We start from the raw sequence: 15,409 nt of genomic DNA, 5'->3' as shown, positions 1-15,409 counted from the left end.
TAATGAAGCCCCTGTAGTCATACGTTGAAATTTTACTTGGAACATAATATTTGGCGATGGAAGGTGCTTTGAGTCATACAGCTGTTGTGTTGTGTAGTTTTTGAAATGACTTGAAGTAGGTGTTTATAGAAGTACTGGATACTAGGTTAGATGTGTGGACATATTTCATAAATAAGATTTTATGATTATATGTGGCATACAAGAAGTATGTCGTCACTATTGTGCATGATTAGTAGGTATTTATAGTAATATTAATAGTAAGAAATAAAATGACTGTAGGTTTCATGGGAAGTGGATGTCTCATTTGAAATGATGCTTACAACATGTTTATTATCCATTACTGTCTGGCACATATACTTATTTTATGATCCAAATTTAACAAAATATTATCTTCTAAATCATGGATTAAATGAATGTGTGACCCTGTATTCATGCTCTCATTTTCCTAGATTTATATTGAAATAAATTTAGTAAGTCGATTTTATTTTATGCCGTTATCACATTAGTTTTTTGGTCAATATCTTAGTTGATTGTAAATGGACTGGACCTTGCTGAGGATTTATACCAGGGCACAAGGAGAACTATACAATTGGGTGAAGTTTTCCTCAGGGATGGGGAAAATGATAGGTTGTGAGGTTTTGTTTTGTTGGTAATATTACATAGGAGCTTGGTAGTTTGTCATCGGTTGAAATAATGGATGACTGGAGTTGATTCTTGTGCTCCATCCTGGGCATTAACTGAAAATGTAGGTTGGAAATTTGATATACATGGATAAACCATAAATGACATTAGCTTACAAAATTTTAATTTCGTGATGAAAATATAGAGAAAGATGGATTTTCTTGGGAATCATCTGTCTACTCAAAATTTGGTTAAAATTATGATTTTTTTATTTGAGTTTAATCAAAAAAAATTATAAACCTTCGCTCATAAAATAATTTGAATGGTCAGTGATGAAAAAGGGTTTTTTCCACGGTGAAGGGATTTTAGGGAAGTAGCTTTCTCTATAGGTTCAGTTTAACACGAGTCATAATAAATATAGGATTAGAGGTAGCAATAAGACGAAGATGGTGAGATGACACGGGGATAATAATTATTTAATAATAATGTCAACAGATTCATGAAAAAACCTATATTTATCTAGAAAATGTCGTAATAAAATTCCAAAAAATACATGTTAATTCAGAAAATAAAAAATATCATTCCAAAAATAGATTCTATCACTTTAGGCTTGATAATCCACATGTATAGCTAATTGAATCTCACAATTGGTCTGTTCTCCATCCTCATTCCTCGTAGGCCAATGTTGTTGATGTACATGTGAAATGGAACATGGATTCCTCTTTGATTCAGTCGTTCAGATTATCTTAAATTAATACAATATCATGAAAATTGAAGTAATAACATCCGTCAGAAGGGAAAAGCACAAGCTTTCATGATTAAGAGATTATTTTTTAGAGATTATTTTTCTCTCTAGAGAGCATGTATAGCTAATTGAATCTCACAATTAGTCTGTTCTCCATCCTCATTCCTCGTAGGCCAATGTTGTTGATGTACATGTGACATGGAACATGGATTCCTCTTTGATTCAGTCGTTCAGATTATCTTAAATTAATACAATATCATGAAAATTGAAGTAATAACATCCGTCAGAAGGGAAAAGCACAAGCTTTCATGATTAAGAGATTATTTTTTAGAGATTATTTTTCTCTCTAAAGAGCACGTATAGCTAATTGAATCTCACAATTAGTCTGTTCTCCATCCTCATTCCTCGTAGGCCAATGTTGTTGATGTACATGTGACATGGAACATGGATTCCTCTTTGATTCAGTCGTTCAGATTATCTTAAATTAATACAATATCATGAAAATTGAAGTAATAACATCCGTCAGAAGGGAAAAGCACAAGCTTTCATGATTAAGAGATTATTTTTTAGAGATTATTTTTCTCTCTAGAGAGCAAAGTAATTGAGTTATACCATAAACCATCCGTGATAATTTACGTTTAATGTTAAATAACATGTTAGTTCTTATAAATTTTCTTTTACATCGTCAATGTTAGGCATGTTCATGAAAAAAATCATTCTACAATCTCCAATTTATTTTAGACAAAATATATGTAGCATATATTTTCTATTTTATAGAATTCATAATATAATTTTATGTGTCTATGGATCTCCTTTGGGGAATTTTGAAGCCTTAATTGACATAATTCAAAATTTATTTTGTAGAAGAATACGGAATAAAAGATAAATCAGTAAACCATAAACATAACATTTGCACGAATCACATTCTTCATTTCTTGGTTCCTTAAGTGAGTGTTTTTAAGCTATTCATATGTCAACATCTACACGTATCTACATGATTTTCAGAAAGCTCGATCTCCTCTTCTTTCCTTCAAACTATGACTTTAGAAGTCCGATTTCCTCTCCAACCTGTTTCATAAGAAAAAGTGCCTATGAAGAGGAAGAAAATAAAGGGATATTCAAATTTACTAGAAATGGTATCAAATGAGGGTCCATCCCTCTATTCATACTGTTTGCAAAAATATTCATGAAAACCCCTAGGAAATTTTCACAAATTCCTCAAACAGGCTTTCCCTCGCCATCCAAAAATCTTGCACATTTATTGGTCGAGTAAATAACTTCAATGGCCCAATAACATTTATTGGGCGTCTTATTAAATACTTAGATTAATTAATCAATGATAAAGGTATCCCAATGATTTGGTTAAGTTGAGAGCGGTGCCAAACTGAACTCTGTGCCCAAAAAGATACAGTGGAGTATGTTAGCTCTAACATGGAACCTGTAATGATATCAGTTACCATGCACAAACAATCATTCTTCTTTTAGAAACTCTTAAATAACTGAAGGTGTAGTTAATTATCAAACCCGAAGAAACCATTATGTTAAGAATTGATGTGTAAGGAAATCATCGGAGAACACCTTCTCTAGTATGCCTACTACCATGGCTAATGATTTCACTACATTATCTTCCTTGAGTTAATATTCTCTAAAACCAAGGGTAGACAATCCCATCTCGAGTGCACAATCACACTCAAAGATTTGTTGATGCCTTTGAACTCTGATAGTTTGGAATCACTTGAATAAAGAGTTGTAGGTCACAATCAAACACGATCGTCCGTCCACAAGTGGTCTTCTATGTCTCAGATCTCACGAACACTTACAAAAAAATGACACAAATCAAATTAATTGACACTACATATAGTATCATTCAGAGATTCATACATATCAATTCAGCACATTGTTTCCCCATAGAGCATCCCCTCTCTATTATTAATGTCTCCCCACTAATGATTATGACATTAGCCATACTCAACATTTAAGTGGAACTAAACATTGCTAATCTTTCCAGACATTTTAAAGTACTTCTCATCAATCCTTCAAATACGTATAGAAACTAATGATCATCATATTATCATCTCATCATAATTGACTGAGTCATTGCACATGTTCATGAACTTTAATTATGAGCATCTCGCATGCCTAATATTGGAGACATTGTACTAATGAATATAAAACAAGATGTGGAATGTGAGATTATCTTGCAAGCCATATATATTTCCAAGAACACCCTCATCTATCTCGTCTATACACACAACCTATTCCCAAAGTCTATAGGTAAAGCCCTAACCCGCCACCATTTATCATTGTCCTTGATATGCAAGTGCAGTATGTAATGCCTAAATTGTGAAACAAGTATCATATAATCTGTATATTTAAAACATAATTGGATCATAAATGTCAACTAGTGACATTAAAACTCATGAAGAAACAAGGGAAAAAACCACAAAAGAATGTTCAATGATCAAAATAACTGTCGTACAATGTAAAATGTGACTAATTTTGATCTAAAAATTCCATGAAAGACATATTATGTCATGCTTTAAGAAATGAAAAATAAATAATGAAAATGTTTTTTACAATAAAGCTGGAGTTTGGTCCAAATTTTCTTGTCCCTATGAGAAAACATGAGCAACTTTTTAAGGATTATTAGTGTGTTGTACCCAATTCGAAACCTGAATATTCTCGTGGAACTTTTGAAGATCTTTTGGACAAATAAGTCTCTCGTTACTAGGTAAAGCTAGATGATTAGGTCCAACATTGGGAATAGCATGTTTGACCTTGTCTTTCATGCGATGGAAATGTCTACTATTAGACCCATATAAATAAACACTCATAAAAATATACATAATTCACCTTTCATTTTTAGTGAGCGAGTACTCTTCCAACTTTTAAGAGAAGGCGACTATGCTTTCAGTAATACCAATTCACAAGGACAATATCAGTTTAATAAAAAACATTATATTATAAAGTACATTTTCCTATTTTTAAGAATATGCGAAATTTATCTTAAAATATCTAGGCTTGGAGGTTGATAACATGACAAATCCACTTATATTTCCATATATTTTAGTTGCTTTTGGTATTATTAATTTATAAATTATCATGTTATTATTTGAATTAACCAAATATTTATGCATGTCCAGAAATTCCAACTTTTGCACATTATGGTTATTTTTCACTAACTTCATTGACTTCTATGAAATCTGGCAGTATTTTACAGTTCCAAATGTGCTGAAGTTTACACGTACTAGAAGATACAATTCTTAGGGAATTGGAGAAATTTTGGGAGCTTAGTAATTATCCAAATGGGCTGAAATGCAAAAATGGAGTTGTGGACTTTTAAACGAGAAATCAAAGGGGCTTGGGCCAGCCACAGTCTATTGGACCTTCAAACACCTTACAAAAGAAACAATCTGGAAATTGCAAGGCTAATGTAAGTTTGTTGAAGTTTTCATTCAATCGCATCTCTTGTTTGCATTGAAAAATGTCTTATCATGGCGAAATATAAGGATCCAGACTTGGGAGGAAGCATTTAGGGCTCACCAACTTGCATTGAGGTTTTATGAACCTACATCTACATTTTCCCCATCATTATCTATCCATTTACCCTTTAAAACCAACCCTTTCTCACTCTAAACACTCTTTTTCTCTCACTAGAATCAGATCTTTCTCTCTAGGCCTTCATTCATATCCTTAGTTCATCCCCTCAAAATTTCAGAAAAATATCCATTTGCACCTTCAAATTCCATCTCCAACTTCTTCTACAACCTCTCTTCAGTTTTTCTTTATCTATTCATTTCAGTCATTTTCTCTCTCTAAAACCATTTCTTTCTCTCTCTAAAATACATTCAAATTTCTCTCTAGATCATCCTTAATTCTTACTTTCAAATTTCAAAAAAAATCGTGTTTGAATTCCATCATTCAGGGCAAAAAAAGTGTCGTGTGCAGGACTTAGTCAAATTGACTAAGTCCTGCCTTAATTGGGCTGACCTAGGAGGTTGCCTTGATTAGGCTGACCCACTAAGGCCAGCCCTATATGGGCCACACGAGGCCGTTCGGCCCATCCCGCCCTCCACCGCTGCCGCCGCCGCCTCCGCTCTGCCACCACCGCTGCCACGCCACCTCCGCTACCAATGTCGCCGCCATCGCTGCCACCGTCGCTCTGCCGTCATCGCCACCGGTGATTGCTGGAGCAGGTAAATTCTATATTTTTAGCATCGAAAAGTTATAAGAAAATCAGGAAACTAGAATAAATTAGGAAGATCTATTTTCTGTATTTAAAAATGCCAAATAATAGGAAAATCCCTAAAATTAATATAATCAATTTTCAGTGATTTTAACATCTACAAAAACTCCAAAAAAATCTAACTATCGTTTTTAATATTTCTAGTGGCTTTTGGTGTTAATTAAATTCCAGAAAATTCAAAGATATTTTTTTATATATTTCTAGTGTTAATTAAAATTATTAAAATTAGTCTAATTATTTTTATTTTTTTATTTGTATATATGCTTGAATTTAGATCATAGGAAACTATATAAAGTAACTAAAAATACATAAAAGTTCAAAAAAATTATTTCTCACTTTCAAACTCATTACCTTTATTCCAAGATTGATAAAAATTCTGAAATTATATTTCTGCCTCTCTATATATCGAGCCCTTGCTTGCCCTATACTAATTATAGAGTATCTAAGTGAAAAAATTTCTTAAATATTTTTGGTTAAGTTTGTATAAAAAAAATGACATAAAACCCCTATATTTGGACTTATCAGAAGCACCCTTTTATCGCTCTATACGTTTACAGATGTTGAAGAATAAACACACATTGATAATACATACCATATAATGATTTGATAAATAATCATTCATAGAATGTAAACCTTTATAGAGAATGTATTCTAGCATAACACATAGATAACATGGATTCAAAATAACTGATAATAGGCAATATAATTCCTTGCCATTTTTCAAATTAAATCATGCATATGCATCACTACACAATAAATTGCGCATGATTTCATGACATAGAATGAGTTTACTTGAACATATTCTTCATAAATTGATCAATCAAAATTTTGATCATGTATGAAGTACGCATACGCAATTCCAAATCTTTGCCAGGTTTTCAAAATTTCTTGATCTTGAAATACTGCTTCATGTATGAAAATTATTTCAATTTGGATATTGTTATTAATATTAGTTTTACTATTTTTGAATGAATAATTCTATGCACTGTTTGTGTTATTATGTGACACCTTCATTGCTGCCTTGTGCAAGACACTCTGATGAATTCTTTCATGTGTAACATAATATCAATGGAAAATCTCATGTCTTCTCATCATTTACCCATTGAATGAACCTCTAACAATGTTTTCCGTATTTCAGAAAGTAACAAATTGAAATTCAGTTGAACATATCATAATATGTACTAGTGTCGAATATAATACTAAATAATTAAAACTTTTGAAAACATTAACAAGTTTTGGAATGGTTATTAAAGATGAAAGGGAAAATTAAAATTAAAGTAAGTGGATGTCTTTGTCTTTTTTGGTGTTCTGGGAAGAGATATACATACTAAAACTAGTACACCTAATGAAGATGTTACAAAGTTTTTAAATGTTTGGAAAGGTCAATTGAACTGAAAGAATATGAATATTATTGCCTTTTTGGGTGCTATTGGAGAGATATATGTGATACATCATTTACCCAATGAATGAACCTCAGATAAATCTATTTATAGAATCAATGTAGAATCAAGTAAAATGCATTCCAACTTCTAGTACTGTGGATTAAGATACTAAAGCTAGTACACCTAGTGAAGCTCCTACCAAGTTTTGCGAGGTTTCTCAAACATCCAAGGGTAAATTAAAAAGTATGAATAATTTTGTCTTTTTGGGTGTTGTAGGAAGGATATCTGCGGTGCATAATCTACCGGTGGAATGAATCTCAAAGAAATCTATTGAGTTTACCAGGAAAGGTAATATTAAATCAATGTAAAATGTGGTCAAAGTTTTTCAAATGTTGATCAAAATACTAAAGCTAGTCCATCTAATAAAACTATCACCATATTTGCAATGTTTCTACTGCATCACTGGGTCAATTGAAGTGTATGAATATTTTTGTCTTTTTGGGTGTTGTAGGAAAGAGATATGTGGTACATGATCTATCCAATTAATCAATCTCAAATACATCTTTTTTGTTTACCAAGAAAACTAATTTTAAATCAATGCACAATGTAAAATACTGAAGCTAGTACATCTAAAGAAGCTGTAACCAAGTTTAGCAATTCTAAAACATCCAAGGGTCAATTAAAGTGCATGAATATCTTTTCCTTTTGGATGTTTAGGAACTAGTTACATTAAAATATATTGAATGTCAAATAAATATATTGAGTTCACGAAGAAAAAAAAATTAAAATGCAGTCCAAGTTATTGAAATGTTGATTAAAACACTAAATCTAGTACACCGAATAAAGCTGTCACCAAGTTTCACCGAGGGTCAGTGAAAAGATATGAGCACACTCCTCATAGTTTTGTAGAAATAGATTCTTTAATAAATAAACATTTCGGCGTTCAAGACAAATTACTAGTACTAACTACAACGAAGACATGAACATACTAATACTGAGATATTGATTAAAATACTAATGCAAAATGTAATGAATGCAGCTTTTCAAAAGTTTTGCAAGTGTCAGTGAAAAGACATGAACATACTTCATATGGTTTTGTAGAAATAGATTCTTTAACAAGTAAACATTTTGGCGTTCAAGACAAATTCCTAATACTAAATCTAATAAATATATGAACATACGAATGCTAAGATACTGATTAAAATACTAATACTAAATCTAACGAAGCTTTTCAAAAGTTTTTGCAATGTTTCTAAAATATCCATGTGTCAGTGAAAAGATATGAAACTTTTGGGCGTTCACAACAAATTCCTAATACTTAATCTAACGAAGATTAAAATACTAATACTGATATAAATAATAAAATACAAATACTAAATCTAACGAAGCTTTTCAAAAGTTTTGCAATGTTTCTAAAATATCCAAGTGTCAGTGGAAAAATATGAACATACTTCATATAATTATTTAATAAATAAACTGTTGGGTGTTTAAGAGAAATTCCTGTTATAAGGGGGGTACTTTCTTTCTAAATTTCCTTTGTAAAACGGGCTTTTCGCGCTGGTAATGGCCATCTAGGGCTGTTCTTCCTCACCTCCTCGAGGTCGAAGACGACGGCAATGGCGGAGCGATCAAGAAGTTGAAGAAGATCGAAGGTCGAAGATCGAAAAGAGAAGAGTAGTTCGAGAAGAAGATCATCATGCCGATCTTCATCTCCGAAGAAGAGTTCGAATCGTGCCGCCATGAGCCGTTAATGGTGGCCGAGAAGGCTGATCAGTTCATCCGAGACCTTCACCGGCAGCTCGAGACTGTTCGAGCGGAGGCCGACGCCGCCTCCATCGCTGCCGAGCACACTTGTTCCGTTCTCGAGCAGCGGTATGCTGCGCTCTCCGCAGACTGTTCTAAGCTGCAGGCAGAGAACGCCCGCCTTTCGGCTTCTTCTGAGCGTCGTATAGCCGAGCTGGCCGAGGCTCGGGCCGAAAAACACAACCTTCATCTTAAAGCGGTGAGTCGTTTCTGAATCATGCGCTTATCGCCGATTTACACGCTATAGATTGTATCAATGGTGCAACTTTTCTTTTAATTTTTTTTTTGGGAAGGATTTTTTCTTCAAAAATTCGAGCACAAATCTGCTTCTACAGCGCCTACTAGTGTGCGCAAAACTGTAATTCATAGTAAGGGCTCTGCTTTTTCTCCTAAGATTTTCTCTGGAGGGGGTAGTCTTCATCATTCCCTCTCGACACCTGCCTCTGGGGCTCGATTGGTTGTGGCTTAAAAAATTTTGGGAAGGGTTTTTTCTTCAATAATTCGAGCTAAAATCTGCTTCTAGTGAGCCTACCAGTGTGCTTAAAACTGTAATTCATAGTAAGGGCTCTACTTTTTCTCCTAAGATTTTCTCTGGAGGGGTTCGTCTTCATCATTCCCTCTCGACACCTGCCTCTAAGGCTGGATTGGTTGTGGCTTGGAATCGAACCCCCAAGCTGGGTTGTGATACCGTGTTAAGATTCAAGCCCCTGTCGCTGTGCTGAAAACTATTGATTACAAAAAATGACTCTTTTTTTTCTCTCGATTTTTTTTCGGCAGGGCGTTGTCTTAAAAAAATTGGATTCTTCTTTGGAGGAGTGCAATTGATTCATATGATGTTCTGGGTTTTTTTTGGTGCTAGATTTCTAAGGATGGAGAAATAGAGAGGCTGACAGTTGAAGCTTCTGAGCTGCACAAATCAAAGAGACAGTTGCTGGAGCTTGTGGAGCAGAAGGACGTGGAGATTGGGGAAAAGAACGGAATTATCCAGAGCTATCTCGGCAAAATCGTGCGTTTTTCTTTCAATAATCAACTCATCTATCCATCTTTCCTTGAATTATTTGCTTGGGCTGAAACACTCGACAAGGTGTGCGATGTTTTGGCCCAGCAATTTATGTTGTTTTCAGTGGCATAAATGTATAGTTTGTCTAAATTTGGCAACTTTATACGTACCTTTATGACATCATCTGTATTTCTTGGATGAAGATCCAATTAACGGACAACGCTGCTTCAAAGGAGACCTGGCATCAGGAAAATGAGGCTGAACTGGCTCGCTGTCGCTCTGAATGTTCTCGTCTTTCACAGGTTTGCTGTCACTCTATATCTTTTTTGATGATCTCATTATCTAAATACTCTCCTTGTTATCCGTTATCATTTTTCGGTAAAAGCCTGTACATATCTCTGTGCGTCAATTCACAGTTTCAAACCTTGGAAGTAGGTGTTGGAAGTCGGGGGACTTTTTCTAGTGAACTATTTAGGGCCTGTTTGAGTTATTTTGCCCATCTTAGTTAGATGAGCTACTAGAAGAGAGATGATTCTGGTTTTTGATTTCAACCAATGTGACATTGATCACATGAAGCAAGGCCAAAAGTTGTTAACTGTTGTAATCAAGGAGAACATAGGTTTCAAGGAGAACATCGGCCTTCCATGGTTTTAAGTTTTGTGTCATCATCTCATCATTTTTCTTTCTTTCTGCTCTATGCCCAAAACCTTCTTGTAGGTTGGAGTTATTTTTCTTTGTTTTTTGAGTGCAAAACTGATATGCCTTCCTCCAACTCGATAAGAGCAGAATAGAAATAACGCAACAAACCTTAGATACCAATGCTCCCTGTCTCCTTTTTATGCCTAGCCTTACCCTTGGATGGAAGATTCTTGCCGAAATGGCTCGCCACCGGAACGATTACTCCTGCACGACGCCTGCCGAATGCAGCCCTCTGCTCCCAGAAGACACATCTAGTCAGCACAGCCCATAACAGTCGATGAACCCTCTCCCATGATTTATATCATTATTCAAATGCTACATTCCTCCCAAAACACCTGGTGGTTATTCTTGCTGCCAACGTGTGCCACAGACTGTGCTGGATGAACCCCTTTTTACCTTTCCTTTCTCCCATCTTCCTTCCTTTCTCTTTACTCTTCCTCATATATTTCAATGCAGGTATCATAACAAAAACTTTTATCAAATTCTGTTAGGGTTAGTTTTCCTACAATAAGCAAATGTAGGAATTGGCGAAGTATGACCAATGTGACATTGTTCGTGCGAGCAGGTCTAAAGCACCATCATTGTTATTTACATAGCGGTACACTTTAAAGTTGTCATTGATCTTTCCAATAGAGCGTGTAGAGGGGAACATAGGCCTTCTGTGTTTTGAAGTTGTGTCTGACACCATTTGGAGATCCTAGGTGTTTTTCATTTTAGTCTTTTGTCAGGAAAGCTTTTTGATTTTCAATGAACTTTACCGCCTGTTTAAAGAAATCGGCATTTACTGAGAGGTGACTCTGGATTTTCCTGAAATGTGCTTGTTTTAAGGTAGTGTAGGTTCTGCCAGGATGCATTACCTTAATTTCTTCCTCATCTATGGGGAAACAGTTATATACTTTTCCTGTTATGGAGGAATACTTCCTCACCTGCTCTCAGTCCTCTTTGTTTGCGTTTGCTTTTCTCTTTGAAAGTCTTTGTAGGTATCAATTTCTGGTTTAAGTTTTTTTTGCAACTTGATCAGGTTCTGGTTTAATCATTTCGAAGTTTGTGGATCGTTGTAATGTAATCTTATGTTGTTGTTTCTGTTGTTTTCAACGTCCTTTGGCTTTGATGCAGGAAAAAGAATTGATCACGAAACACAATGAATGGCTCAATGAAGAATTAACCGTAAAAGTTAATAGTCTTATTGAGCTTCGCAGGACACATATGGAGTATGAAGCAGAGATGGGGGCAAAACTATCTGATGTATGCATGTTTCATTTTTTTATTAAGCCTAGTTTGGTCGGAGAGAATCATGCTTCCATAATATCAAAATGCAGTTTGAGAGACAGCAGAATGAATCATCCTCTAAGCTGAGGTGGAGCGAAGAAAGAGTCACAGATCTGGAAAGCAGATATAAACTCCTGGAGAATGTAGGACACATTTCACAATCACTATTTTTTATTTATTTGTTGATATTCTAATTTTCCTCTCGTACAACTCTGGGGCTGAAGGAACTATTTTCATGCAAAGATTCGGCAGCAGTCAATGAAGATCGTTTTGCTGCTGAGTTAGCCACTGTAAGAGTGGAATTTCTCCATCCTCTTTACAATGAATATAAGTCAATTGTTTTATTTATCTTTGCGGAAATCCATCATATATCGCATAGTATTTTTCTGTTGACTTAAGTTGAGCATCTTTTATTTGTATGTTGCTTGCTTTAGGTAACAAAGCTCGTGGAGTTGCACAAAGAGAGCTCTGAGGAATGGTCCAAGAAGGCTGGAGAACTTGAGGGTGTCATTAAAGCGCTGGAAGTGAGAATAACCAACATTACATTATTCTGTTATGTCATTTCTCCCTTTGCTTTGATCTGTATTTCATTCTCCGCTTGTGCTTGGCATGCAGACACACTTAGCCCAGGTTGAGAATGAGTACAAGGAGAAGCTTGATAAGGAGTTACTGTCTAAGAACGAGCTTGAAAAGGTATTGTTGTTGCTGTATAAAGTCATGTATTATGATCTGGGTAGAATGTAAATTGTAAATCTATTTCCCATCTACCTCTTCATGTCAGCAGACATCCGCCTTTCTCTTTTCTTTATGTCCTTAAAGCCATGTGTTTCTGTTACTACCCTTATAATTCGGATCCCGCATATCGGGTCCACAAGGTCTGATAAGTGTAAAACCCAGTATAAGTACTGGGTTATGATGTAAGACCTAATGACTCATTATGGTTTCTTGAATCTCGTTTTTCCTCTGGCAGCTAGGGTTTGGACAAGTGGAGAAGAAGCTTCTCCTTTGCTTCTCTCCAAGATAAGCTGAAAGCTGACAGATTTCCAATCTACCTCAAAATACCTGATCCAGATTTTAATGATTTTGGAAAATAAACCAAATATTTTGTTGAAATTCATGTGCTCTGGCTGCTTTATCTAGTTTGCCTATTCAAATGCTTTAAAGGATATTGATATTTCCTTTTGTTCGAGTAACTTTATGTTTATAATATCATATTCATATTATTTTACCCACCATTGTCATTGTTAGGTGTACTTTAAACCAATTCCGATGGCTTCTTTCCCTATCAATGGGAGCATATTGTCTCCTTTATCTATTTTTTTTACGTTCTCGAGTTAGAGACTTCTTCTTTTTTGCATTCTCCACTATGCCTGTGGTTATTGAGTCATTGTGAGAAACAATGTCCAGATCGCTCACGGTCAAGCTTCCTCAATGGAGATTCGTCGGCTAGGGTTTTGGAGAGAAAATAGACTCAAATTCCTTAATTCGTTCCCATAGTCTTATGGGTACACAGTGGGCCCCACTTACTGTGCCTGAGACACATATACATAGAAAGTACTTAAAAAGAAATACAACTAAGATAAAATAAAAGGAACATAAAGAAAATATATCGGCTTGACGAGGTCCCTTGCTGACAGTCATTAATATATACGATCAAAAGGGATACTCCCCTCCCTACACATGATTTATTTATATAATGTGTGGTCTCTTTACTTTTTTACTTTTGTAATTCACCAAAGCAGGCCCTACGCTGATGTTTCAGTCCATTAAGAGCCTTTTTTAGCTGGCAGACATTATCCTCTCCTCCTGGTTCTAATAATAGATCGCATCTAGATAGAGATGTAAGGAACCATTGGTGATATTAGTTTGGGAGAAGTCCCAGTGCTGACCACAGTATTACCAAGAAAACTGCTCAAGAGACGATTAACCAAGATGATACTGCAAGGTCTTCACTCCCAGGTCGAGGGGAGTGTTAAAAATGTTACAAATTATTAATTTACCCACCATTTTATGTATTTCTATATATATCCCTGATGTGTCATAATGTGACTCTTGTTCACTTCTCGGGTATATGTAGAGCTGAATCAAATTGCTCCTCTACCTATAAACTGAGGCTTGTCGTCTAATATATCTATATTTTTGGATTCATGAATAAGAGACTGATTTTTGTCGCTTTTTATACTCTGCTGTCTTTTAACAACAAAGATTTTCTTCAATGCTATAAATATATATTTTTTTGAAATATAAAAGGGGTGAACACCCGATGAATTGGCGAGCCCCCCATCAGGACCTTACAGTCCCTTCACCATCAATCCAATCATATTCAAATTCTCCCTCTCCGCCTGTCGCCTGCTGGAGCCGTGTTGCCTTTAATTCCTGCGCTTCGCATATGGCTCCATCTGTAGAAGCCCGTTCTTCCTCTGTACATCGACTTGTTTCAATGCAACCAAATGGCCAACCGCACCGCCAATGCTCAGCCTCCTTCTTCATTTCCTCTGCTCCCGTAGTTCTGAAATGTGTCCCAGAAAGTGTCTTCAGACGTCGCCTTCTCCCTTGATAATACCTGGCTGGCCCAATCGTGTGAGAAAATGCACATTCAAAAAAGAGATGAATGCAGTCTTCTTCCCCAGTAGAGCATAGCAGGCATTGTGATGATGTGTTCGGACATAGCCTTTTGCCATATACTCTGTTCAACAGTTTTATTCATGCTAGCAGCCAACCAAAGATCCACACCTTCAGCGGGACTATTTGTCACCATATGAATCTGCATGCCCAAATTAGCGGCCTATGTTCCTCTTGCCCCTCCCGGATCCTTGCGGAGGCCTTCTGGACCGAGAAGGGACCATTTGTCTATACCCAACCATCTCACTCTCTGTCTTTTGGTCTTAACTGGATTAGGGATTGTTGCATGTTCATGAGTTCAGACACCCGCAGGTCGGATACGGCACCGTGTATGATCAGGATCCTCACTGCATCCCAACAGTCCCAAACATGGGTATTTTGATTCTTTGCGAATGCGTATAGAAGTTGGAACATCTCACTCAAGATGCCTCGTGCTGACCATGTTTCCCTCTAGTATTGAAACCTCGCCCCATTGCCTAGCTTGGCAGAAAAGAATCCTCAGACTCGTGAAAAATTTGTCTAAGCCTTTGCCAGAATGGCGATGCCCCATGTTACGGATCTGTCTTTCTGTCCCAATTCAGTCCCCTGCCGTAGATGTCTTGAAGTAATTTGATGATAAGATCGTTGTGTGGATTCATAATTCTCTTTACCCATTAAAATAATAATGCCGTGTCCATAATCTGTATGTGCAGGACCCCCAGACCTCTCACTTTGGTGGGGAGACATACCTTGTCCCAAGCCGCCATTGCAAGTCCCCTGCTTTGTTTCGGTGCAGATCCTCTCCATAGAAAGCGTCTCATTATGCCTTCTAATCTGTTAACGACTCGTACTGGCATCTTGAATACATAGAGGTAGAATATCAGAATGGATGAGAGTATCAATCGTGACAACACCTATCGACTCCCTCTCGTTAGCAACTTAGCTTGCCACCCTCCAGCCATCTTTCCACCTTCTCACTGAACGGTATCCAATCTGTGTTTGCCATCCTCCCTTCGTCTGTGGTTGGCACAAATGCCGCATTG

The 15,409-nt window shown here is 36.1% G+C and overlaps 1 protein-coding gene across 1 annotated transcript in view; it reads left to right on the top strand.

Moving 5' to 3' along the window:
* Window positions 1-8,540: 8,540 nt before the first annotated feature.
* NUA (nuclear pore anchor) overlaps window positions 8,541-15,409 on the top strand; it is a 38,782-nt gene continuing 31,913 nt past the window's right edge. Inside the window, exons 1-8 of the mRNA XM_078591615.1 lie at window positions 8,541-8,996; window positions 9,657-9,803; window positions 10,001-10,099; window positions 11,613-11,741; window positions 11,816-11,908; window positions 11,990-12,055; window positions 12,200-12,289; window positions 12,381-12,458. Coding sequence (XP_078447741.1) covers window positions 8,691-8,996; window positions 9,657-9,803; window positions 10,001-10,099; window positions 11,613-11,741; window positions 11,816-11,908; window positions 11,990-12,055; window positions 12,200-12,289; window positions 12,381-12,458 — 1,008 coding nt within the window. The 5' untranslated portion in view covers window positions 8,541-8,690. The remainder of the gene's footprint in view (window positions 8,997-9,656; window positions 9,804-10,000; window positions 10,100-11,612; window positions 11,742-11,815; window positions 11,909-11,989; window positions 12,056-12,199; window positions 12,290-12,380; window positions 12,459-15,409) is intronic.

Source organism: Wolffia australiana, chromosome 2, assembly GCF_029677425.1.
Source record: "Wolffia australiana isolate 7733 chromosome 2, ASM2967742v1".
NCBI classification, from domain to species: Eukaryota; Viridiplantae; Streptophyta; class Magnoliopsida; order Alismatales; family Araceae; genus Wolffia; species Wolffia australiana.
This window is presented reverse-complemented; position numbering and strand designations above follow the sequence as displayed.